This window comes from Cyclopterus lumpus, chromosome 14 (assembly GCF_009769545.1).
Source record: "Cyclopterus lumpus isolate fCycLum1 chromosome 14, fCycLum1.pri, whole genome shotgun sequence".
In the NCBI taxonomy this organism is placed as follows: Eukaryota; Metazoa; Chordata; class Actinopteri; order Perciformes; family Cyclopteridae; genus Cyclopterus; species Cyclopterus lumpus.
The window spans coordinates 15,201,705-15,229,287 of record NC_046979.1 but is presented as its reverse complement, the minus strand read 5'-3'; the positions used below and the strand labels follow the sequence as shown (position 1 = coordinate 15,229,287).

Genomic DNA, 27,583 nt, shown 5'->3' with positions numbered 1-27,583 from the left:
CACGGGACCTTTTCTGATTTAACTGAAGAAGCACTTTTAAGCTATCCTTGTTATCCATCTTAAATCTGTACATTATCATAACATTAACAGATTACTTTAGTTTCTGTTAAAAGTGTATCACAATGTGGCTGCTGCCAGTCTTATGGGACGAAATAAAAGTCAGAATAACTGTAAAACAACAGAGTGACGCAAGTTAATTTTAAACTGTAATGTATACATTTAGGTTATGTATTAGCATTTATTCTTGTGAGTAATAGGTATACGATTATCATAAACACAGTGTTTGGCGGATTGACAGACAATCTGTCAATCTGCCACAGGCGGTGCTGAAACTGGCTTTGTTTTGTTTTGGGATTTCAGTTTGGTTGATTGTTATTGGAGTTGAGTGAAATGTAAAAGCTGGTAACTCATGTCAATTTCAAACCCCTCAATCTAAGGGACTTTACTGAAAATGGATGCAGCTCAAAAAATCCAGGTCATTGTCTATTAAGGCTGTGAGACAGAAACCGGGATGAACTGCAGCCATTAAAAAAATGCATCATGGAGGAAGACCAGGGACCCTTGAAAAGATACCACATTATCAAGCAGAAGATGTCTTAAAAAGAATGTTTTGAATAAAAATAAAATAAAACAAATAACAGCTTCCAAGACAGATACTGGCAATGTACGTGGTACATTTGTATATTTCCATTATCTGAAGAACAGTGCATGGCACACTCCAGCTGGCTGGATTACACGAGCAGAGCAAAGCAGCCTCACATGCTGCGTTACCCTTTTCTCTCAGACTAGGGATAAAACAGCTAAATCCATAAAAAAAACGGGTGCTGAAGAGCTGGTGTAAGATGTGTTTATGTAAATACAAGTCACACATCCTCTCTACTGGAAGCTGGCATTACACACTAAATGAAAACTGGTTATCACACTGCATCACAGTCAAGTGATACCTCCCAGCAGCACAGGCCAGACGCTCTTAACTATCATGGATGCTGAAGCTGTTATATCTCCTCCTGTATGTTTGCTTTACTGAGTTATGCATAGAAGTCAGTGCTCATTAATACTTTAGACAGGGTTTGGGTTGGCTACACAGTCATCCATGCATTATTTGTAAAGGTATGGGTGTTATAACGGCTCAGTGAGGCCCTAAGACTGTTTAACATGCTCTCTTAATATCAGAGTTCCTTATTTCTTGAATTATTGAATTGTTACTGCTATCAGACGATGAATTTTAAAGTACCTCTCCCCTCAAAGGTTGTCTCCAGAAAGAGGAAAGTCTCTTGAACCTGATTATACGATGTGTTTGTACGAGCATGACTTTGTGACACCGCAGCTAGTTTGGAAGTGGATTGTGGTCCATTATTCAACTTACACAAGTGTGATGTGGAGCCCCGACGCCTCCAGTGCACATACACTGAAAATGGACTTTTTGGGACTTTTAAAATGTTTAATACCTCCACATGTATTGATTGAGGGCAGAGCCAAATGTGTATTATATCTTTTATAATAGACACAAATTATTATCAAAAGCAGAATATTTGTTTGTGAATGTTGTCTGGAGGGGATATTATGTGTTTCTCTAAACTTTTAATTGCTGGAGAAAACTAAATTATAGACACGGCATCCTTTTGAATCAGTATGAAGCTCAACTGGACTAACTGTATGTCAAACAATACCTTAAAATAGTGTTTGACAGTTCAGAGGGAAGATAATATTAGATTACCTAATTACAATTAATCTCATCATCCATTTGTTTGACTGTACTGCAGCAATTAACAAGTCATTTTGTTCTCACGGCTAAATTCTTATTAGTTTCATTCATCAAGGTTTAATATCTTTAAAAGAGTACACAACTGGGTGCTTGTATGCCATTAGCAGTTAATGTAGCCTCTAGCTCCCATATTTTATCCATTTTGAAATTAGCAATTTGATTATAAATACATCTGACAAGTTAATTATGGTAAGACCTATCCTTCAGTAGATGTAAAGCATAGCCTGGTTCTTATGGCTTTCAAACCTCTAGCTTTTAGTCTTTAGCATTCATGTGCAAATAACCCAGAGTAAACAAAAGAAAAGACACTCCCCATGTCAGCAGCAATGACCCGTACTTCTGACTGATGAGCATTATTTAATCAGAAATGTTTTTTTAAAGAAATCATCCATTCACCGCAAAAAGAACCGTCTCTCGTCCAGTCTCACTGGTGAGCGCCACTGATGGACATGTGAGTGGAGATGTTCCCAGTAGAGCTCCTCAGTATTCAGAGCACACGACTCAGCTGACATGTCCACCCTCCTTTCCCCCGTTGGTGACCTTCAAACTGAAGTGCTCGGCAGACAGCACTCAGATCAGGTATGGCCTTTAAAGACAAGTGGCTCTCGCTGGGCGCCACCACACCACATCAACCAGTGAGTCTAAAGACGCAGAGATATATATCCACGTGTCTGACACTCGGGGAGGTTAAGGAGTTCGAGAGGAGATTCAGTGTGACTGTCCCGTCACGGTGCATTGTGGAGCGTCCGATCATAGGTAAGAAGGTGCTGAGCTGACCTCAGACTGGATTTGGCTCGTCCAGACGGTATCAGGTCAAACAGGCAAAAACATGTTTGTTTGTTGTTTTAACAGCTGGAAGATATTAATGCAAGACTCCAGCACAGTGAATCTCTCTGGTCGCAGAGGGGAAAGGAAAAGGCAGAAGCTGAGCATCAGCGCTCCTCCCAGTCTTCTGTCACATAGTACTGAACACCATAAGCCGGGATATGCGTGACACTTTGAGACATGTTACTAGCTGCTTAAGAAAACCGATTTGAGGGATTTACAAACGATTCCCCTAGAGAGTTTTACTTTCATTCGTTTTCTGTGGGATATTTTGGATTTAAACATTTGTATGAGCTTGCGATGTTAAGCTATTCAGTATGCTTACAATTACAGACATGTAGAAATAAAAGCTTGAAGTTTGAAAGTCCTGAACTGGAGGAAGTATCTGAATGTGACATATGGTGGGTGTACTCTCACTTCAATTACCATACATGTGAAATCTGAATGTCAAAGGACATCCACGGTCTCTTGGTGAATATTAACACTGATGTAATGTATCAGTTGGTGAACAAATGACAAAGTCTTGTGTTCGAAGTGTTTTGGTTGACTTTGTAAACAGATGGTGTTTTACAACAGCCAGCAGCCAGGACAACCATCAAGGGCATTTTAGAGTCAATTATTCAGCATCGTCCTGAAAAATAATACATATTCAAAATCAGGAGCATATTGTCACAAGGCTATATATAGCAGGGTGAAACCATTTCATTTCTCTCAAGTAAAATGATTTATATACACAGCCTTGATGTCAGGCGAAACATTAAGTGCTCCGATGTTAAATTTCAGTTATTGGGCATCGACGTACATTTGTCAAGTGCCATAAAAACACAACTGTAAATGAATGCTTATGTTGCTGTGCGTCTACACTCGCTGGATGTACGTCTCTCAGGTTATTTAGAAGTTCTACTGTCCTCGACGTCCATCAATTAAAGATACTTTACTCTCACGGCTATCATCAGTACACAGCCTGCTTAGTACCATGTGACAGACAAAGTTAGCATCTAGCTAGCGAACATAGCGTATTATTCATCAGAGGGACAGAAAAAAAGAGCTTACAGTGAGTTAATATTGGACTTCACCAGGTGACCAGAAACACATATCAAACTAAGTAAATAGGCAGTTGTCATTTATTATTGCAGTTGATGTTAATAAGAAGTCACGCTGTAAATATTGAAAGTCAAGAATAACTTTGATTATCAAAGACACATTTACAAAACAGATTTTTGTAAATCGAATGTAATGTTTCTTGACATTTGATAAAGGGATGCAAGCACCTTGAAGTCAGAAGTACATAGAGAGACACACAAACACACACACCTGTAGGAAAAGAACAAGAGGGGAAACCAAGCTTTGAGCTGTTGCAACATCTGTTTCCTCTGCAGTTCGTTTTGTACCGGCACTCCACTGGACAGATTGCTCATCAAGTCACAACCGATATTTGTTTTTAGTGGCTGCATCTCATAGAGAAAGAAGGTGGCCGAAATATGTCAACTGCTAGAAAGAAACCCGGCACAGAGCAACACAAATATACGCTTTCAAAATCTATTCAAGCTTCCATACTATTAACCTCAAGAAAGTGGGACGAGATCATGGTACCGGAAATGTTCTGGTTTTGATATGTGGTCCGAGTATATTGACCAATTGTTCTGCAGCAAAGCTGAGTAGCACACAGCACTGCACAGGATATCAGCATGTTCTCTGCAGCTCAGAGGATTGGTATGATAGAAAGGTTTACAGCAATATTGGGTTCTACTTTGAAAAAAAAGAAATTGTAAGTTACTCAATGTGTAGCGCGTTGGAATAAAGCATCTTCTAATTGGCATGTTGTGTCATTTCTCTACTTGACTCGGAAATATATAAAACATTTGCTGAGGCCTAGATTTTTAAATCCTGAAGGAAAAGCATTTGATCAAATGTAGAATAATGCATTCACCAGGCGATGTATTTCCTCTGTAACAGACACAGTTGGAAGAAAGAGACGGACTGAGGCTCTGCTGGCACCTGAGTGTGTGTTTCTTCTTGTCCGTCTTGATCAGCGGCTCACATGGCGGTTAGCGTGGTGTGTGGTCTCAACTGTGACTCAGTCGTCCCTCCTCCTCCTCCTTGGAGAAGGTGACCTCTTTAAAATTCTCTTGCAGGCATCTTAACTGCGTCGTTGTCATGGGATGCGCAAAGCTAAGCGCGACACCATTTGGGGACTCAGACAAAGCTTCTGAACCTACTTCAGAGGAATCTCCAAAAAACTCTCAGCTTATATGTGGCTCCACAAAGAAGACGGTTTTGAGTAGCAATGCTTACGGATCCGGGGAAAGAAAAAGGATTAAAGCAGCCAAATGACAGTAAAAGGACACTTTTGAGTACAATTAGCCTGACAACGCCTACTCCCAATGCAGACAAATGCAGATAGCAGCTCCCTGTTCCAAATCATCTGAACTGCAAAGAGCCCTGCACCCCCACACCGTTCACTCCTGCCAAAATCTAATCAAACAAATGATTTCTTATTTAGTGACAGCTGCAATTTTGCAAACAGAATGTTGAGTATTTTTCTCCTTGTGTTTCCTGTCATATTTTATGTAATTTGTATTCACATTTCATTTAGAAAATTCATGAACATTTGCTGCACGTTTCCGATTCTGAAGTCATGAAAAGGAGCAGACTGAAAAACACACGTATAAAAAGCAGAGGTATTCGTATTAGAATCGCATTCAAAGAAATGGAGCAGACTGGCTTGTGTCCATCAGTGAGAGCTGCACTAACTGCCTGTTTCAGCTCCCCTTAAAAACTACACCCTCCCATCTCTTAAGCAAATAGAAATGGCGTAATCCCTTGGGGCAAAAAAGGGAAGCGCACATCACATTAATCTCTTTCATAATGCAAAAAGACAACTGTTGTAATGGCCTTGTGTTATCCTGAAAGCAAGCGTCCTGAAATAGATGAGAGACATCTGAGCATCGCAGAGACAAGATTCAAGCCATAAACAAAGCAGTGCCTATAAAGCAGAGGGCGCTCTATTCGTCACCTGGTTTCTTATACGGCCTTGTAAAGCGGAGAGGTTAGAGCAGATTAGATATGATGAGCTGGATCTTACAAAAAAAAAGGAGAGGAGGGGGCTCCGAATTCACGGAGTAAAAAACATTGGGTGCATCTGACAGCACGTCTGACAGTGCTGGGCCCCATGTGCCTTTTGCAGCTTTCTGACGCAGGAGAGGCACAAAGGCTCTGCTGACTCCTCTGTTCCTTCCCTCACTCTTCGTCTTCGTACTGCTTCATTTTATTTTCTATTCATTTGAAGACGGGGCTATTCATTTCTCTGTGAGCAGCACAGACAACAATGTTGAGCTGAGGGCTTGCCGGACTAAACCTCTTGCTCTTGAACTGCTCGCCCCTGCATTCTCCTCGGGCCGACAGGGGCAAAGGGTAATAAATAATAAGAGCAGAATAAGTGCAATGACACTATAGATTATTCATTAGATAATCAATGATTAAAATGACCTTGTATATTGATTTGTGAAGTGGCAGCACTATGAGTAGAGAAGTGTGGAAGGAAAAGGCAAGCATTGGTTGTATGCTGTTGATAGTTAGAGATATGGCAAATATGATGGATCAAGCTTCAAGCTGCTTATTGACAAGATTTCAAGATGTCGCAGGTCTCAAATCAATTTTAACGCCTCCATAATAAACACAAGTAAACGAGATGACTCTTCTTTTCTAAAGTAATTCCAACACACATTTAACTATTGTCACACTTTAGGTAACAATCTCACACAATCAAATATACCACTACTTATCGTTGTTTTTTCACCTCTCACATCCTGTCTGTCCTCTCGAGGTCATTAATAGGTGATGGGAGATCTCTGTGACTCAACGCAATAGTACTCATGGCAAATGGCACCAACCAACATCTCCAAAAATCCAAAACTCTTTCTAACACCTGTACTTTTTGAAAACCCAGCCTAACACCTTGTGGATACATAGGCAGATATTTGATACTGAGCTAGCTCATCATACTAGAATATCATCACACACACGTACATCAGGGTGATCAAGAGAAAGTAGCTTTGGGCCATGATGGTATGGTAACACATTAAAACTACACTAAGCATCTACATAAGTACGGTTGGACAGTTTAACAATAACACTTCTCAATCATATATGCAACTTAAACAGTGGTAGCAAGAATTCTTTATGTCATTTCTAGGTTTAGATTTTTTATGAATCGCTTCGGTTTGTCAAGTTAAAATCCTGGATTCGCCAAACACTAAACACACTATTTGTTCTAATGAACAATAGCACTAGTTCAGGAAGGGGAATGAAGTCGCGCTTGTATTGAGCAATGGATTTCCATGTATGCTTCACAATCATTGGCTCATTCACAGCTGTGTGCCTAGCAACATAGAGGTGCACAGCACGTCTCACTATTTCTCTGCTGGTACAAGTCCACCATTCCAACCTCCTCCTTTGTGGATTTAATTTTTTACTTAAAATGCAATGCTTTTGTCTGAGTTAATTAATTAATTGTAGGGTGTAAGAGGCTCTATAAGCAAAATCCTTGTTGCAGGTCAGAAATCTTTTCGAATTCCTTCAAACAGGGTTTTCCACCAATTTTAACTGTATAGCCATTTGCCAGATCAAGTTTGGATGAATATGATTTGATATCCCAATATAAAACAGAATTGTGATATAAAATAACATATATCATATATCTACTGGTAAAGTGTTGGGCGACCACAAGCTGCTTTCTCTGGATCTAGTCTATACTGAAGGGGTGAACACCATTATGCCAAAAAATATTCCTCTATGGATGTTTTGATGATGGTGGTAGAGAGAGCTGTTTCACAGGCAACAGCACACAATTCACATATTTATACTCAAACCGTGTAGTCAGCGTATTCTCACCCCTGCATGGAAGCATGTTTCTCCATTTATTTATTCAACAAAAATACTGTATGAGTAGAAGAATACATGAAGGATGGTAAAAATAAAAATAGATGACAAACAGCTCACAGAACTGAAGGCATAGAAAGCTATGAGGGGAGTCGAAGCTGTCCATGGTCCTGAAATAATGATCTCTGCACTGATACGGTGTCTTTTTATTTACACTGGAATATGAGCTGCGTTAAGCAAACTTTACCAGAAAGTTGTGTGAAAGGACTCAGCTCAATGATCCACGTGTACATTTTCTGTCCACTTAACTTTGTTCACGTACTGTATATTTAGCCGGTCACGTAGAGCTGCCCAGAGTAGACTCTCTGTAACGAAGCCAAGTGTTGCAACTCCCCTTTTCAAGCAAAGAACAACAATTTAAAAAGTGATGCTACTGTTTAAAGTTATGTAATGCCTTGTTGAAGGATGCTGTCGCCACAGTAGTGTGTTCACATCTCTGCAATTGAAGCCTGTCGGACAATCTGTTCAATGAAGAAAATGTGTCTTAATGTTTGAAAGCAAGATTGTCTACAACAAGTGACTGAGACATTTAAATCTCTGGGGTCTGTAACTTACAAATGATCCAAAGCCGGGAAATACAAGCATCATATTTTATATCTACTGTATATATATTTCCCTGGGCTGGACATTTTTTGATATTCTGTAATCATAATTCATATACATGCATTTGTAGATACAATGGGCTCGAAACTGCAGTGTGGAGCAGAAGCTCTGCAGCTTACATGTTGTTTGATGTTGTTTTCTAGCTGCACTGCCTCTGCATGCGTGGATGAGCATGGATCAATTGGTGCCATTTCGGGCGTCTGGCAGAGCGCAGTCAGCGCTTGATAACAGAAGAGGTTTGGTTCATGCAGAAACACTACAGCTACCGCCTCAGCTGTATCTTCTCACCGAATGCACACAGCTCTTTGAAGTTTCCACCAATGGCGTCACCACACACACACACACACACACACACACACACACACACACACACACACTCACACAGCATCTAAAAGGGCCTTTCCAAACACACTCCATTCCCAGATGTAAATTTAAAGCAATCTGATTCCCACAGATAATCTTAAATTCATTCAACACAGTCAGAGAGAATTCTCAAAATCATGGAGCCAAATAAACATGCTCTCCTTAAGAAAACAACAGAAAAGGCACCGCTCTCTTTTTAAAGTGTATACAATTTGACACCGTTCTGTCTAACCTTGGAGAATCTTTTTCTTTTTTAAGTTTCAGCCTTGTGCTTTTATCTTACAAAAAAAAAAGTACCTTTCAGACACTAGTTAGTTATTCTGTTACATGTGTACCCCAGGTACGCTTGTCTTTGTTCTTTCTATGTTCCCTGTGATGCATAATAGAGTTCTCGAAGAGTAGCATAACAGCTCTCTCTCGAAGAAGAAGAAGAAGAAGAAGAAGAAGAAGAAGAAGAAGAGGAGATTGATGGATCTCAATATTAAGGCCTGGGAAGAAAACAGTGTTTACCCACAGAGGAGGGGGTCACAGCCTATTGATATATGTCCATCTCGAAGTGAAGGAGCAGTAAGGTGTTCACAGAGTGGAACAGCTGCTTTGTGCCATATGCTCTCTCTATTCCACTCTCTGTTAATGAGCCTGTGTGCCTGACTGCTGAGTGCAGCTCTTTAGCAGTGTGCAATTAATCAGACGTTTCCTTGCGGAGACGAAACCAACCAGACATTCAGCAGCAGGGCAGCGTGATTACACACCAAATGCAAATTCTCCACAATCCCCATTTGTCAGAAGGGCAGGAGGAAGCAGGAAAGGCTCCCGTTAAGGTTGTTAGATTATAGTCCTTCATTTTACCGGCAACAAAAATAAACTTAGATCTAATTTGCATTATGTAGAGTTTATGAATCTGGAGGACATTAATGAAAGTACAGTGCTTAAAGACAATTTTGAGGTACTTGGACTTTATTTGAGTTTGTCCATTTCATGCTACTTAAGAATCATACTACAGATGGAAATATTATACTCATATACATATACATTTATTGACCAGATAAAGTTACTGAACAAATTAAGATTTCACACACAAATCGATAAGCTCATACAATATGATGCATCACTGTGTTATAGATTAAAGATCATGGGATGATTGTAAATGCTAATAAAGTGTCCATCTAAAGGTAATATAATATTAGCCACCATAAGCTACTGTAATGCTCAAACCAAGAGGATGATTGTGTGCTTGATTCAGTTTAAAGGTACACAGTCTTGCTTTAAACCATCCAACACTGTATACACACAGTCCAATAATGTACATGATAAAACCCTGACACTGGTCATTCTTCAGCATGATGAATGATCTTATCTTTCATACTTTAAGTATCTTTTGCTTTTTCAATGCAGACCTTTTACCTCTGATTATTTCTTCTACCACCATCTCAATACAATACATGCTACAAATAATAATACATTTAGCAAAGAGGCAGAGACGTTGCTTCGCAAATGTAATACTGTCAGTATCAGATTTTAGGACTGCAACAACATCCACATTACTGTGTTCTTCAGAATAGAGGTCATCGCAGAGGAGAGGGCGAGCACAGAGATGCAAACTGTAAGTCAAGTCTCCCAGTATCAAACGGGGAACATACTGTACTTTTATGAATATTTTCTCAAAATTACCACCAAGTTAAACATTGGAAGAAGTTATTCTGTCTTTCTGTGGATTTTATATTTCTCCAAAAGTAGTTGGACCTTTTTTCACTTGACATCAGTACAATCTTTGTTAACTGTAGTCATTAAAATAACTGTAGACAAAACACAATTCCATACAAATTACGTGTTGGTCATTTGAATACTGTAGCTGCTGTTAATCAAGCAGGGTTGGTTAATTATTAGGATTCATTTGAAAATTAGCATTATTTTGACAAGCATTATTGCTTTGCCAGTTTTTAATAAATGGCACGATTACTGTGAATGTAAGCAGTATATGCAATTTGTAGTAAACTATGTAAATGAGAAATAACCTGGCTGGGTCCTATTTTCAGTGGCCAGCTGGTAAAGCCCAGATGTTCCTCGGTTCAAGAGGTCTTTTCCGCCAACAGCCATTAGTCTGTTTATAGAGGACGTTTCATAGCCTGTACATCCAGGATAAATAGGTGATGATGCACTGCGGCAGATAAAAGTGTCTTTAATGACCCGTGTGTGTGAAGGCGTACAGTCTTTGTTGTGCTTTCTTGGATCTGTGCAATTTCTTCAATTTCTCCTTTTGTATCACTTATATTTGTCAAACAATTAATTCTTCTAACGAGACATGAGCTGCATGAAACAGAAACAGACTCCCCAATCTGTACGAAGCAGCTGCGAGAAACAAACTCCACTCGTTATTTGATCACCGATTTGAGAGACACATTACAAATTACAGTAATATTTGACGGTTTATGCACAAGTATATTAGTGGTATCTCTGGGCATTTTCTTTTCTATTACAGTCAGACCTATTTGGTGATAGTTACACCTTTGGGCTATATAAAGAAAATCCCTCTTATGGTGAGTGATGAAATGGAAGACAGAATCCACTTCCCCATGATAGACAGCAGAGAATCGGCTGTTTCATTTGATAGATTATTCCAATTTCAGACTGACTTTAAGATGCCTCTGCTTTTGTTCTGATAAAAGCCCCTGGGCAGTGTCTTGTTGTGGGACAGGCATTCCACGTAGCATTGTAAAACGCCTCAACAGCCTTTTACTGTCATATTGTTCCACAAACTATCAACAGTCACTCACACAAGCGTCTCTCGAGAACCCCCTTCAAGTTCCTCTCCGGCCTTAAATAGAGCCCTCTTCCTATAATGAAGATTAAACTGATATTTTGGCAGCTAAAATGGGATGTCTAACCAGCCTCTCAGCAAACACAAGCTGTGCAGCACTTGGGAATCCATCCTAAATGACAGTGTTTACACTGCGTCACAGTCACACTGTGGAAACGGGCAGGGTATTACAGATGGTGGCCCGTCAGCCTCGGCACAGCAGGTGAAGAGGCCAAAAAAAGTTACGAGCTCTAAGGGCCTCACCAGGGAGCACTTCTGAGAAGGGTCATTGTGCCCAAGAGAGGCTATAAACAGCTTAATCATTTTATCTCAACCACGCCAGACAACCAATTATCAGCTTCTACAATCACCATCAAACCACCAAAACACAGAGACATATCGGCCAGCCAATGGGGTCCCCTCCCACATTGAGAGCACTAACAACCTTGTTCGTTAATGAGGTCAAACATGGCTCTGAACATATGCATCACACTTATGAGTGTTGCTCTCATCTTTGTTTGTTAGAAGACTTTCAAGAAGCTCTTTCTTTGTATATACATGTATATACAAATACACAAAATGGCTCTGTGAGAAGTAGTTTCATGACTTAGGTTAGATATCCACCTGAGCTTGAAATATATAAAGTGAGGCGGGGGAAGTGAAAAAGGAGTGTACTTGTCCTAGAAATGCTCCATGTGAGTTTAAAAATACTTGTAATGCACAGTTCTGAACGGTTTGGCACATTTATCAGCAGAGACTGCAACCAGAACATCTTTACATCTATTGAGGGATTTTTAAATAACTAAACAACAAATCGCATACAAAAACAAATGGAAGCACATCACACATGTCTTTGCTGCCAAAAACAGTACATGGCCAGCTTGTGGTCCAATCTACACAGACACATTGTTGTGCTCTGTCTTAACTCATCCTCTCCAGATGCTGACCCTCAAGAGGACCACAAAGACCCAAGTCTGTAAATAGTTGGCCTACATGAGTGGAGCGGGAGGCCATTAAGCAGATGCAGAAGTTACAGTATGTTGTGTTCTGTCTTTATATAATCCAATTAGAGCTAAATGATAATCAGAGAGGATTAGAGGCTCAGGCGGCTGGAGTTGTACTACGGCGGCGGATCGGGAGCACCTGTGAATGACTCATTCCTCCGAAGCGAGGAGCTATTGACTGCAGCAGGATTCAGTCACATAGAGAGGTAATTTAGGATCATTACCGGCATAGATTAAAATGTATCAGACCATTTAGGATGAAGATTGGGGATGAGGAATTTACATATTAAAGACTGATCACGTACACTGTATAATAACACCTCTACATGAGCAAGGCTTGACGTGCCAATTACTTTCTGCACTTTCTCGAGCAACGAGATGTTCTGCACTACTCCTCTGCCTCCATCTGAGAGCTTGTGGTGTTCCCATAGCTGTGGGTGTGTGTGTGTGTGTGTGTTACTTTACAAGAGGGCTGCTCTTACCTCTGTCAGTATCGTAAAGATAGACAAACTTCTCCCACTTGTAATGGCCCAGCAGACTGAGGACAGCTCCTCGCAAACCGGGCCTCATCTGGATGACAAACTGCACGTCAGCATCAATGGGGAAGCTGGGAGTAATGAAGGAGGTGTGCAGCGCCCCGCAGAAGGAGGTCAGCGTGTTCATGGACTTCCTGTCGTAGAAGCCGAGGATGGCGTAGACTCCTCGGGAGAACTGGGAGCAGACTGGTGAGGGAGACAGAGAGCAGGTTCAGGACAGGGACCAGCACAGAGTCATTCCTGATCATCTATTCTTTCAGTCAGGAGGGACAGAAAACTGGCCTTTCAAACAAAGTTAATGTCACAATGTCATAGCATACTGGAAGTTAAAAAAGCTGAGTCCCCAAAATGAGCAATGTAAAAACTTTAATGCAAGCTTGAGGTTTAGTGGGATTCTTGATGGCATTAATCTTTGGAGTGACACAGCGGCGATCTGAATAATTGGGTGCCATGCGGGATGTCTGCTCCCCATGGCCCTGCTCTGCTGCCCGGTGACCTTCACTTCTCCTTGATCTAAATGCAACTGCTTGGGTAATCAACTAGAAATAATGGGGAAATCAGTACATTGGCCACAGCTCTTTAATGGACAAATACCCTCAAACATGAGCGTGCGCCGGGTTGTGCTGCACAATGTAAGATTTATAACAAGCCCTGCTGCCATCTGCGGGCCTTTTGAAATGAGCTGCGGCCATAAACATTCAGTGTACATTGAAAACCAGTGACTGTGGAAAGTCCACCCTGTAACATACTGTGTGAATTTAACTTATAGTAAGGGGACAAAACACATGCTAAAGAGTACTCGCCGGATTTAGCGTTACACTCCTCGAACATTGTCAGACAAACAAACATAATACTGCCCTGTGGTGGTCTGCCTCCACCAACCAGTCAAATCATTACATCCATCATTTTATCCTATAAGACATTTGTATAAACTTTTTTTGTAAAAACCCTGTGCTCACATTACCCACAATGCAACTCGACCACTGACTAAGATTTGTGTATTAGGCAGAGATGAGGAGTGAACTTCAGAGTTCTGGTGTGATCACTTCTTTCGAACTGTCTTTCATTTACCAACTTAGTCTTCAGCCGATGCTGCCTCAAGTACTCACCGAATCACTTAAAAGCCATATAAGTATTTAAACAACCTTTCATATGTTTTTTTTCCAAATTAGTCCTCTTTTTGGGGAACATTGCATTGTCTAGGTTGAACTGCACAAAATAGGTCAATTTATGTCTGCAAACACAATTACATACATTCTACACTCCTGTGATTTCTCCATGTGTTAAGTTGGTGTTCAGACACAAACACATACTTGATAGCTTGCTTCAGTCATGTTTATTATTCCTCTGTCCCTCAATTTTCATCAGACCTGTTAATGTGTGTTGAAAGGTGAAACTGGTTAAAATACCATAATAACACACGTTCACAGAAAATAAATTCTGCCCCTGTTTAGTGTTACTGGTAAAAGATAATTCTGTAATTCAGGAAAATAATCTTCTAGGGGCGGCTACACCATTGTTTTATATCAGCTTCAAGACATCAATAGGCTTTTCATAAACAGTTAAAAAACGTTGTGAATTCACTTCTATTCAGTTTTGGATTTACCATGCTTCACAGTGGCTCTTTCAACAGATAACATTATTCACCACATAGATTTCTTTTCAGATATTCAGCTAATCCTAATTAAAAAAATAGAATAGAGGGCAGCAATGACATTAACACTTTTTACCTGACTTAATATCATCCAATTGTATTGTCAAAATGGGACCAATAGCTTTTTGTGAAAAAAGAACTGCTAAAAGAACAATGAAATCATATATTTGGCATGGAGCAGTAAACACTAATCAACTGCAGTATATTCCCCCGATCGAATGAAGATACGCATCATTTACTTTATTACAGAGGAAATGTGGAGCTATTTTTTTTTTAATTGCAGGCTTTGTGCATTTCTGTTCAGAATACAAACATGCTTTATATGCATGATTAATATCCACCTGGGAAAAAAACACCTCTTTCAGTGCACTTCCATCTTATTTCCTCCATCACCGAACACCCACATCTGACTCTCATTACTGTTGCTTTCTCGTGTTCACCCTCATCCATTTCTCTGCTTCTCTTCAGCTCTCGCCATCTCGTCTAATTTAACAAGTTGATGCAGCGGCTCCAGTAGCACCAACCCTATCTTACGTCTTCCTGAAACTCGAGGCTTTGCAGCTTTGAGGGTCTCTCCCACTGACAGCTGCAGGATCTTTTTTTTTGTCTATCATAAAACTTGCTGGTGTAGGGATGAACCTGTAGTGTATGAGCACAGCAGAGCCGAGTCTACAAAGTGAATTCTTAAAGCTCGATCGCTGAGGGGAAATAGAGGGGAGCTGCTGTCTGGAACACTGCAGTGAGAAAATGTAACTTTATGTGTACAAGAAAGTAAGAATGAGGAAAATGATAGAGGAGGACTCACGCTGAGATGAGGAGGTGAGATATCTTGGACTGAGTCACTGGTTGAGGTTTGAGGGAATTGGAAACAGCCCGTGACAAAGTGAGGACAACGACTCTACGTTTTGTGACGATTACAAATAACCCGTTTCTGTGTGTGCCGCTGCCTGGTGGAGAGCAGCGCCTGCAGTGATACTAGAGGAGACGAGAGCAGCAGGACCTCAGTTTGTCTCCCCGAGGGAGAGGGCGCCCGTGTTGGTCTCAGCCATATGGGAATACCTGTCTTGTCCCAGGGTCACATGATCAGTGAGAGAAGAAGGCAGAGGACATGGCACAGATGTGCTGCTGCAATCCCAAGATTACCAACGTATTAAGGATGGGATCTAAGAGAAACTAGAAACACTAAATACACTATATTCACCAACTATACAAGGTGAAAAATATGCAACGACAAAGCAGACCGGTAAACAAGTTACTGTGAAGCCTGTTTCTTAATGTTGTCTTTAAGCATGAAGACCACGCACATCTACTCAAAGCCTTACACAGTAAATCCGTCATACATGTGTATACACGGCGTACTAATTTACATATGTCAGGTCTTTTTCCTGCCCTTGTGCTTGAAAGCCGCTGAATCAGTTGCACCTTTCATATAAGAGCATGTCTCATTACTAAGACTAAGCGTCTCCAGTCAAGCTAGCGGCTCTGTGTGGATGTTCTGTTGCACAGTGGTGCTTCGAGCAAAAGGCTCAAAGCACTAAAGCCTGCTAACATGTGAACATACTGATGCTCAGGGTGTAATATGTACAATGATCACTATCTTCAGCGTGTTAGCATGCTACCTTCAGCGCTAGATGACAAGTTAGGGGATCATCAAAGTTATTACATTCAATCCTAAGGAGGACATGAATATTTCAGTCTGGACCAAAGTGGTCAACCAACCGATAGCCATGTTGACTGAATCTCATGGTGTCTCGTGCTGAACGGTTACTTAAAGACACTGAATTAATCTGAACACCAAAAAGGCCAAACACTGAGACAGAATGAAGCTCACAAGTCTACAAGCCAGTAGGGTTTTACACCGATTTAGCTATAAATTAGCTCCTCCATTTGTGGAAGCGGGACAAAAATATATATTTTTAATGCCAAAGAATTCCTATCTTCATTTGGGTTTTGTGGAGACTTTTCAATCTCAGATGAATATTAACTTCCTATTAAATGAACCACAATGCCAATTTCAAACCATAGTAATTCATGGTGTGTCACACTGGTTCTTACATCAGGTCTCCCCTGATGTCTCATGTAACCTCTGCATGATTTATAACTGTGGAAAGAACGATGAACTGTCAATCAAAGTGATCAATTGCCCCATCATGCCACACATACTGTCTCTAATTTAAGCCAGTTCAGTAGAACACGCATTGTATCAACTTTAAAGCAATCAAGATCATTTTCCACTAATGTTTTAAAGGTGAACTTCTAATGACACATCATTACTAGGCTGGACAGAGGACGAAAACACATCTTGTAAATGGGCAACTATGCTTTGCTATCTTCTGAATGATGGCTTACAAGGTTAAAACACACAACCAAGATCCCTCCTCTGTCATTCCAGGTAACATGCCTGGTAATGCCTCTTTTGCATTCTGCCAGCTACTGTTTAGTGTGTCAGCTGGACAGGGTGTACAGGGATTGTGTGGGAATATCTCAGGACTGTGTCTGTGTCTAACACCTGAGCAACAACATATTATAGAACATTGCAGGTGTTTCCAAACAGTTGTAGTCATGTTACCATCAGAGGTCATAAAGTTCACGAAGAACCCATTTTCACCCTCGGTAATTCAGTTTCTGCTTTAACAGAGGCATGGCCTAAAGCCCTCCCAGCATGCACTGCACAGCATGTAATGAAACATTGAAGAGGCTGGATAAATGTATATAAACACCCACTTTTGGTATTGTGGGCGTATGCTATTGGATTCATCATAGGAATCATATACTATTCTGTAGATTCTTTCTGACCTGCATGTCTTTGGACTGTGAGGGGCACACTTGATTTGTTTTTACAGCTCATAATGCAGGAAAACCTAAATAATTTATAACCATGAAAACTATATTTTATGTTTTTAACAAATGAATGCTCTAAGGCTAACTTTCCAATGCGATTGGCATAAAAAAACAAAAGTGAATTTCATTTATGGGCAATGTCTAAGCAGAAAGATATGAAAAGATGAACAATTTTCATCAGTACTGATTGCAAGACTACAGCAGCCGAGATTTTGAATAAGCATGAGTAACCATTAATTTTGAATAAGAGATTTTGAATAAGCATGAGTTACCATTAATGCATGGTAAATAAAAGGCCAAGCTTGAAAATATACATATTTAAGTCACAAATATGTTACAATTAAATTTCATCAGCTGAAAACACACTGTGAAAGGGTTCATATTTTAAGAACAAAATAATAGAAAATTATAGAATAATGGACAAGGCCTTGGTATCATAAGGTAGCCCCGCCCTGAAGCATGTGCTGATCTATTTTACTCTCAATGAGACAATTATTTAATAAATGAACATGCTGAATTGAGGAAGGCTTGAAACTAGCTATTGAGATCATAAATTCATGTTCACAATGTTTACTGAGGTAATAAATCAAGTGAGAAGTAGGGTCTTTTTTCTTATAGACTCTTTAATAAAAAAAGCCCTGTTGGCTATTAGAAAGAATACAATTCTTCCGCATTTGCTTCACTTCACTTAGAAACAGAGGTAGCGAACCCTATTTCTTCTTCTACTCTGTTCACTGGCAGATTACAGCCATGCGTAAAGCGATACCTATCGTGACAACTTCTGACCAAACAACATGGTAGTCAAATGTATTTGCTCCAAACCAGTTGATGGAAATGCACCTAATCCGCATTTCAAAAGATACATTTAGCTTGACAATTAAACGGAAACACGGCTACTGACCAAGAGTATAATGCACGATGGACCCTATTAAAATTGACAGTAAAATGGATTTTGCATATGGATTAGATATAATGCATTTATTGTGCTAGGTAAATATGAAAATAAACATTTAAACTGGGCTTTGTGTTTACCATGTTTACCATTTTACCTTAGCATGTTAGCAGGCTATCATTTGCTAAATAGCGCTTAACATAAAGTACAGCTGAGGCAGACGGATATATCATTAGTTTTGCAATCAAATTACTTGGCAAATCCATCCACTAGTTGAGATACCTCAGTCAAAACCACAAACGCTAAACTGCAGCTGATAGAGGAAATGTCAGACGATCACCAAACTTCATTAACATTCATCCTCTTGGCACTGGAAATGGCTGGACAAAATGGCATGGCAATTCTTCCAATAGCTGTTGAGATATTTCAGTCTCGAACAAAGTGGTGGACCGACTGACAGACCAAGTTAAAAAGATACCAAATGCATCATGCATGTTTCTGAAATGAACATGAGCTTTTGAGTATTGAGTGTCTACAGCATCGCATCTAGTTTAATAAGATGCAATCTACTCAAAGGCGTCTTAAGATGTGCTCGTTCAATTTCACCATTAAAGTAAATGTGTGTACATCAGGTTTAAATGATCTCTGTGTTATGACATTGAAGCGTTTCATAGTTGTATACGCATTACAGTCTGCATTGTTGTGCAATTCATCCCAGTTGACCAACCACAGAGAAAGCAGAGGGCATATAGGGACTGGAGCCTGAGTAGGTGTTTCTCCTGAGGCAATGTGGTTGCATGTTGGCTGGAGTTCCCTCTTCTCTACAGATTACAGCTTTGCGAAAGAACACATTTTCTTCCAGCCGGTTACCCCCTGCAGATATTCTTCATACACAAAAATCGGGGCAAGACTGTTGGATTAGCCCTAATCTGAGAAATACAACTGGATTCAACCCACATGCTAAAAGAACATGACTGAAGGAAATCTACAGCAGCGTAACACAGAGATGGCCTGTGGCTATTGGAGTCTTGTACGGAAGAATACACTTTAATATTTCACTGCACCGCAGTAAAGGCGCTTCTAACACTCCACCTACACATGTTTTGCATATACTGCAAAAACAACGTCCAAGGAGCACTACAAGAAACAGAGGAATACAACAAACTCAATGTGCAAAGGTTGTAATTCTGCAATACTGCAGAGGACACTGAAACACATCAAAGAAAGGGGTAAAGTGGAAAATGATATGACTGTATGAAAAGTAATTCGATGAACTCATTACTACATCAAAATGATTCATTCTAGTCCATGAAATTAATTTGTTTTATGGATTCAAATGAGTTATAAAACAACTCTTTTTTTCACAATTCATTAACTCTAATCATCTACTTTGGTACTTAGTCTAGTAAAACACTGTCTCACTATGAAGAGAACATAGAATATGAATAATAAACTAATGAGGTCTGACTTGTTGGAAACAATATAAGCACTAAACCTGATTTGAATCCTGAAAGTTCAACAGCGGAGGCTCGTCCAACTTTTCCAGATCTATGAAAGCCGCACCGCTAAATTATTCACTGCCCCGACGGCATCTTTGGTTTTCTTTCGCGTTATTCTGTGTAGTTCACAGCTCGTTGTCCTTGGATAATCTCAGGTAACATTTAGTGAATAGCAGCAGAGCTTTCAGAGGCAGCCTCCCTGAAGGACGTTGTGTAAGACTGCAAACAAACTGCTGCAGCATCACTGTAGCTTGTCAGTAGTGATCACCGTCGCTCTGTTAGCGCTGACATGTACGCCTATTCTGATGCACAGGATGAAAGACTCAATACACATCTCCAGTGGCTTGCCCCCGAACACATGCAGTGCTATTCCGCCATTTTACAGCTTCATGACCATTAGAGGAAAAAACAGAAAGAAGATTCTTTCCCATGATTGCAGTACTGGGAGCCTGTGTGGCCAAATACATTTAGCTTTTTGCAGTTGACTGACTGATGTTTTCAGGCAACTGATATTTATAAGCCACTGTTGTAGTTATGGCAATACTCCCTTGGTCAAAGAAAACTAATGTATTCATGCTGCATGATGACCCATGAGTGCTGCGGTGCCCCACAGCTATACCCCCTAAAAGCTCTTATTAAACTAAGGGGCAAAGCATGTATTCATGTCAGTGAAAGTATTGGTTAGGAAACGGCATTGCCTGCAAGTGAAATGACGCTTTAGTGAGATACAATTACTGTAAAAGCCATTCTGAAAGCTTTTATGTTGTTATTATGCTCCCCAATGAGAACGCCATAACAAATCTGAGGATGAGGACTTGTCAACTTGGGACAGGACTCTGGCTGGACTGGCAGTAATGGAGATATTTTTATCAGTGCATCGTGAGAAAAGGACATGCTTTCTGTTCAAGGGCTCCACAATCAAGAGGATCCATTTACAGCTTTGAAATGAAACACAAACATGCAAGATGTCGGTTTGTCCAAATATCTAAGCAAAGGTGGTGGATATTATGAATATGAAGTTGTGATCATTGCATTTAGGCTCATTTAGGTGCTCATGCATCATTCATGATTTGTCGGTTTAAATGAGTTCTCAGAGTAAGGATGGATCCAAGATTATGTATTGTTTAGTTACAATCCTGAATGTTTGTTTTACTAAACGACAGCAAATAATGTGGGAAGCACTGCCAAATTAACATTTACTTTTAGATAATATCATATTTTCAAAAGCTCCACGCTCCAATTATCCAACTTGTGAAAACATCCTCCGATGAGCTTCTTTTTTTTTCTTCTTTTTTTTTACTTCCGGAAACCGCAAAGCTTTTGAAATGATGGCTGTGTGTGATTTGTAGAGTTCGTAAATACTTATCGGAATAATTAGCCATTTTGTGAAGTACATTTTGCATTTGCTTTTTTTCTGAGAGGTCTGACAGAAAAATATCGATACCGCTCTTGTGTTTGTAGAGTAAATATACCTTTTACCACAATGACAGGAAACAGGGAAACAGCTAGCTGGGCTCAGTCACTGGTTGCCTGGCAACCTTTACAGAGACAATGTGACCAAAATAGTAGTCTGGCACAAAATCCCCCCCATAATATAATATATAATATAATATCACAAAGTGTAATTTTTCCATTCTGGTTTCTATAAAAAAATTACACAAATAAGATTTTAATTAGTGAACTTTAGAGTTGCTGGTAGGCGGATTTTGAAGCAGTTTTTCAGTCTTAATGCTGGCTGTAGCTTCACATTTAGCATTGAGACTGGTATCAATCTTCTCATCTCACTCTTGGCAAGAAAGCGAATGTGTATTTCACAACATTTGTTTTCTACCCTATTCCTTTAAATAACGTACTGAATACTACAGCATTGGAGCTCACAATCCACCATCCACAGCCAACTTTGAACAATGTGACTTTCACACCAGGCGAACACAATCCTTTCCTTTTCTTTGTTACTAAAAACACATCTTATCTTGAATGCACTGATTACACCTTTAAGGTTGCCGATGTGTGCTGCAGCTCCTCTGTCCTCTGCCTGCATAGTCTCTATGCCAGCAGCAAGGCAAAGAATAATGGGATAGTTTGAGCTCATGCCATCAGTATTGTAAGCATACTTTTTCACATTCAACATTTGCATACAAGCACTACAAAAAACAAAAATGTCCTTATTTGGACACATCTTATGAGTCAATGTATTCACCATAGTCTTAATAATGCAAAAGAAGAAGAATAAGTAGAAGAAAAAGAGGAGGAGGAGGAGGAGGAGGAGGAAGAGGAGGAGGAGGAGGAGGAGGAGGAGGAGATCTGGCTGCATAAACTGGTCTATGCTGCATTAGTAGGACTGTCCGTTGCCTACACAGTGAAGTGCTCTAACATTAGCCTCTGTCTGAGCAGCATCACACTGGTTGAGTCACAGAAGAGGGAGGATAGGTGGCTATAACAAAGGCTCTAATAAGAAACACACTGTCACATTGACATTTTATTGAATTAAAGGTTAATCTCTGGAGAATGTCTGATCTGACTAGATTAATGCTGCTTGCCACTATAGACAAGATAATTAAAGGAGGAAGGTCTTTAAAAACGCACGATATGGCTTTTTAGGCTGTGTTTTTAATATTGTGTAGCTCGTTCATGACAACATCTACTGTAACTAAATATGTGCTCAGAAGCATTTAACACTCGTGGACAGTTAATTAGATACCTAATTATACATTTAATTAATGCTTTGGGGGGAAAACATTTGAAATGATTTCCGCCGTCTGCTCTGTCAACATGTCCAAAAAACTATAATCCCACACACACTCCCTCATTGTCCAGCCGGACCGGCGGCTCCGCTGTCTCTTCCTGCCCTGACCTCGGTCTTAATGGATATAACCTTCCCATTTCTGCAGTTATGCACACAATCTGTCCTGGCCTGGGGCAAGGTGTCACATCAATACATCCTGCAGCTTCCCTCCAGCCTGCCACAAATTGGTGAGATAATAAACACAACAGCACACTGATGTTCTCTTTGTCGGCATCAATTCAATCAAGTTGAAATGACTTGGAATAGTTTGCTGCAAAGTATTATTGGCTGTTTACAGTTTTTTTTTTTTTTTTTTTAATGCAACCATCAAACTCAAGATTCAGTGTCTCTGGCCCGGGGAAGTTGGAGAACAACGATAAATTAGTAGAGAGATAGAGAAAATGAAAGCTTGGTGAGAATGGATTTTTCCATACTGGAGCACAAACTGGAGACACACACACACACACACACACACACACACACACACACACACACACACTGCTGCTGCTGGACTATAGCCTTCCACCTATTGATCCCCACTGCCAATAACACAGTCATTTGCCATCAGGGATTTGTAACAATCATTACATACTGACCCAGCTGGAGGACAGCAGTGTTGTCCTGCTGTATTACATTCAGGGGCTGTACAACAAACGCATACACAAAAGTGGAAGTTTTGTAGAGAGTCCCCTCTTAACACTTGCTCATCTAAAAATCTATTATTAAAAAAGAAATAACAATGTGAGCTGTGGGAAAGCACAGCAATGACTAACCTGTCATTCTTGCCAGAATATAAATGTGTCAAATCATAATCATCACATTCATTTGCTTCATCAACACCTGCCAGGCGAGCAGGGCATTACGCAACCCAGAATCCTAAAATAAGAATAATGGAGTTGGGTGCATTTTCAAGTAATGTCTTAGTCACAAGCTGGCCCAGCTGGTCTGCATAATGAGCTGCTCACTGGTCTCTTTCAACTGGGAAGCTTTTAGCTTAGTTTACATCAGTTCATCTCGCCAAAATGAATCCTACTGATGAAAACGTTAAGCTACTTTGGAAAACAATGGATTCAGGTTGACTAAAAAAAAATAGGTGCATGAACCAGATATACAGTAATTGCTCATTTAATTCAACAGGCCTCTTTTTTCCCAGGTTAACTCTACAGGGCACATGGAGCAGGAACACATCTTTTTAGTTCCATTCAAAACCTTGTATAATAATAGCAGAAGATGGCAATATTAAAAGCATTATTCTCTAGATTAAATGCAGCAGACCAAAAACTGAGTTTGTCGTGTTTAGACATGGGGTTAAAGATGAGTTTGTCATATTTAAACATGGGGTTAAAGATGAGTTTGTCATATTTAACCCATTGGGTTAAAGATGAGTTTGTCATATTTAACCATGGGTTAAAGGTTACTGAAGGGGAAACAGCTCATTGGCACTGTCACAAGAAATGTTTCTTCTGGATGGGTGATTTTATATAACAGTTTGCTTTTGGACTCCTTTAAATGAAAAACAGGTTTGTGCTCTACACCTGATCTTGACAAGCCGAGCGTGTAATATTCATCTCTTCCTCAACTGCTGAAGTGCCCTTGAGCTAAATACCGACCCCACAGCCGCACCTGTAGTCACTCAGCAGCTGACAGTGCAGTGCTGTGGTCGAACCGCTTCAAGATGCGAGTGTGTAAACCTTCATCTCTCTGAAACTTCTCCCCATGGCTACTGCTAAGTCTCTGCTGCTCTCACCAACAACTACACCCCCTCGACAGCATTTAGCAGTGGTATCATAGCCGAGCCCTAGAAGGTACGAGGAACAATAGTGTTCCATTTTTCTTCTCACTTCATTAGGTTACACAGCTGTCTCTTTGGCAGCTGACAAGGTTTGGAGAGCTGATCCTTAAGCGTGAAGTGTGACGTTCAGTTGGTAGGAAGGAGGATAACAAATTAATTTTCCAGGCAGAGCTTGGTGCCCCACATGGCAGAGGATTGACTGGTAGACCAATTATGAAGCCATCTCACACTCCACAGCCCTTCCTATCAAATCCATCACGTTTGTAAAGATGACTAAATGCATTACAGCATGTTACAGTTGATACAGTAGGCTATTTATACATCAAAGGTGTAGAAAGAAAGAGGTACGCCACTATGCTGCTGGTATACCCATATGTGATATTTTAAATAATGTTCAAAGGGATTTTAAAACAAATAGCCTGATGGACCCAAACACATGGACACATGTGTAACAGCCTAAAGATGGCTACCATCCTATATGGAATCAAATGACGATTATATGTTTTCATTTGACAGTGGGGAGACAGGAAGGTTTATCGAGAAAGACAAGATCAAATGCAACCATTTGTATGATACAACCAACTTAACCAGTAGCCACCGCCGCAAATCAGTATATAACTGGCAACCATCGCATAAAGCCTTTATCGGATGTCACAGCCAGACACTACAGCAACCAGAATAGCAATGTTTGTTTTCCCCACTTTCAAGTTAAGTGCTGCTCATCAGTGTCTCTGGAATTACTGAATTACTCAGTTTACAAAATCACTGTGTTTGGCCAATTACAGGACCCATCATGCTCATCCAGCTGGTGAGTTTTGGATGGCATGACAGAGGAGTTTTTGTATTAGCTCAGCCCCTTGGCAGGTGTCTGTTTTTCTGTCTTTCTTTATAAAAAAAATAAATAATAAATAACATCTGCGTAATGTTCCTAATGGCCAATGAGACACTTACACCAACACATATTTCACATAATGTGTGTTTGAGTGTTAGAGTGCATAATTACTTCTGGGTACACTTTTAAAACAAATAATTGCGTCATGATGTCATAAACAGTGAAATCATGAGGTTTTCCATGCTGTTCTCGTGCACAGTAATTGCTTCTCGCCCTGTTCATACAGCGTGTAACTACTCACAGGCGTGTGTGACCGAGAAGCTGTTGGAGGACTCCAGGTTGTCCACATTGTAGTTGAGGTGGAAAGGTTTCTCCGTCGCATTCTGGTTGGTGTTATACAGCTGGACAGCAAACCTGAAGGCGCTGTGCTCCTGCACCGTGGAGCGCATGAACAGTCCGCCTACAGGGAGGAACATGTCACACATCACAGCGCTCTCAGTAATGCCCAACATGCATGAAGGATGCACTTTGGTTTTTTTATTTTTATTCCCGTGGTCAAGATATTACTTCGAGTGCCAACGCGTACAATATTGGACACATAATTATACCAGTTAATCTAAAGTAAGGAAGCAAAGACGTGAATGCGTTAGCCTATCACTCACTAAACAAAGCAGACACTGACACGTTTGCACTATTTGGATCAACTCTATATATATTTTTCGTACCAAACCGCCGACAAAGACGCGCAGGATCCCACAACCTTCTGAGAAGTGAACTTGGTAAGGGATTATGCAAATGACCTCATCAGTGCGACTCACGGAGACGTGTCCTATTTAGACCACGGGAACAAAGACATGTATATAAATATATATGTAGTCAGACTATCCCATTGAACTTACCAATGTTGATCTGGTTCGGAAACCCTGCCAGCGAGTCCCCCCAAAGATACAATAAAACCAGGACTGCCGCTATGGTGCGATGCCACATCTTTCTCCGGGAAGTGAAATCAACTCCTGGTCTGGATGTGACAGAGGGAGAGCACGGAGAACCATGTACACGGGCTTGGACGCAAAGAAATCCACAAGATGCGGCGGGTCTCTCTCACTCCCTGTGTGCACCCACGCTGAATGTGTGCCAGCGCAACTGCAGCGCCAGCACTCTTCCTCTTCCTCTTCCTCTTCTCTTCAGCTGCTGCTGCTGGAAACCTAAATCCAGTGCTTTATCTCAAAGATGGAGGTGGCGGAGGAGAGAAAAGCGTTTTCTACTTACTGTGGATGAGGACCACTGAAAAGGGCCAGAGAGAGCGCGAGAGGGAAGGAGAGAGAGAACGAGAAGAGGGAGAAGAGGGAGAGAGGGAAGGGAGTGGGGAGTGGGGGGAGGGGGGGGGGGGGGTGAGGGGGCGGGTGGGGTGGGGACGTTTATCAAACTTGGTCTGACGTTGAATTATAATAAGAGCAGCCTCCTCGCGTCACTGCAGAATTGGCGTGTGAGGCGGTGTAGCCTCTGCCGGGGTTTGGTGTGCGTGTGTGCGTGTGTGTGTGTGTGCGTGCGTGTGTGTGTTTACAGGCCATGCAGTCTCTATCCTTTTTTCCTCAAATACATCTTGTCTCCCTCCCCGTTGTGATCAGATGTGTAGCTGCACTCTTGCAGCATAATCTAGGGCCATCCCCTGCAGGTGTTTGAGGGCAGAGACTGGGAGCTAATGAACGGATGTATCCTTGTTTAAACACTGGTAGCCAAGTGTCCTCACTAATGCTTTACATGAGTGGTAAAAAACAGGATGTCAGTAGCATAAAATAGTTTTTCTCAGTTATATGTTTACCAAATAATCTCCAATTTACTTCATCATTGAGATATATAGGTCCATTTTTCCACTAAGTGTCCTCGAGCAAGACACTGAACCCCCAGTTGCTCCCCGGGCGCTTCACTGCAGTCCACTGCAGCCCACTGCTCCTTAATTACTAAGGATGGGTGAAATGCAGAGAAGAATTTCCCCACTGTGGGAATAATGAAGCATACATGATTATCACTATTATTAATAGGTGAAAAGACATTTCAACCTATTAATGCGCACTTGAATGCACATTACTGACACATGGAAACAGAGGCAACTTTCTGTAGTAAAGGATCAGTGCAGAGCATCTGATTTTCACTGTCCGCCTATTTACATGCAGGCACTGTGTCGTATTGTTGTCAGTCTGAAGGAAGTGTTGCGTTAGCCAGCAGGAACCTGACTCACAAAATACAAAACACGATGAGATGCCTGAAGATATCATCATTAATTATCATAAAATTAGTTGTTTGTCTTTAAAATTGTCTGAATCTGACAGGCAGCAGAGAGTCTACAAGGGATCAGCGCAGAAAGATGTTTTTAGCGAGTAGAGACTTAAGCTGTTTGTGGTTTAACATGATCCATCCGATTATTAAACCCTGAACAAGACAAGGAAGTAGTGC

The 27,583-nt window shown here is 40.7% G+C and overlaps 1 protein-coding gene across 1 annotated transcript in view; it reads right to left on the bottom strand.

The window, feature by feature from the left end:
* Positions 1-26,116, bottom strand: part of gria3a (glutamate receptor, ionotropic, AMPA 3a) — a 57,369-nt gene extending 31,253 nt beyond the window's left edge. Inside the window, 3 exon segments of the mRNA XM_034549961.1 lie at positions 12,781-13,020; positions 25,431-25,589; positions 26,029-26,116. Of these exon segments, the coding sequence (XP_034405852.1) occupies positions 12,781-13,020; positions 25,431-25,589; positions 26,029-26,116 (487 nt within the window).
* Between the last annotated feature and the right edge of the window lie 1,467 nt (positions 26,117-27,583).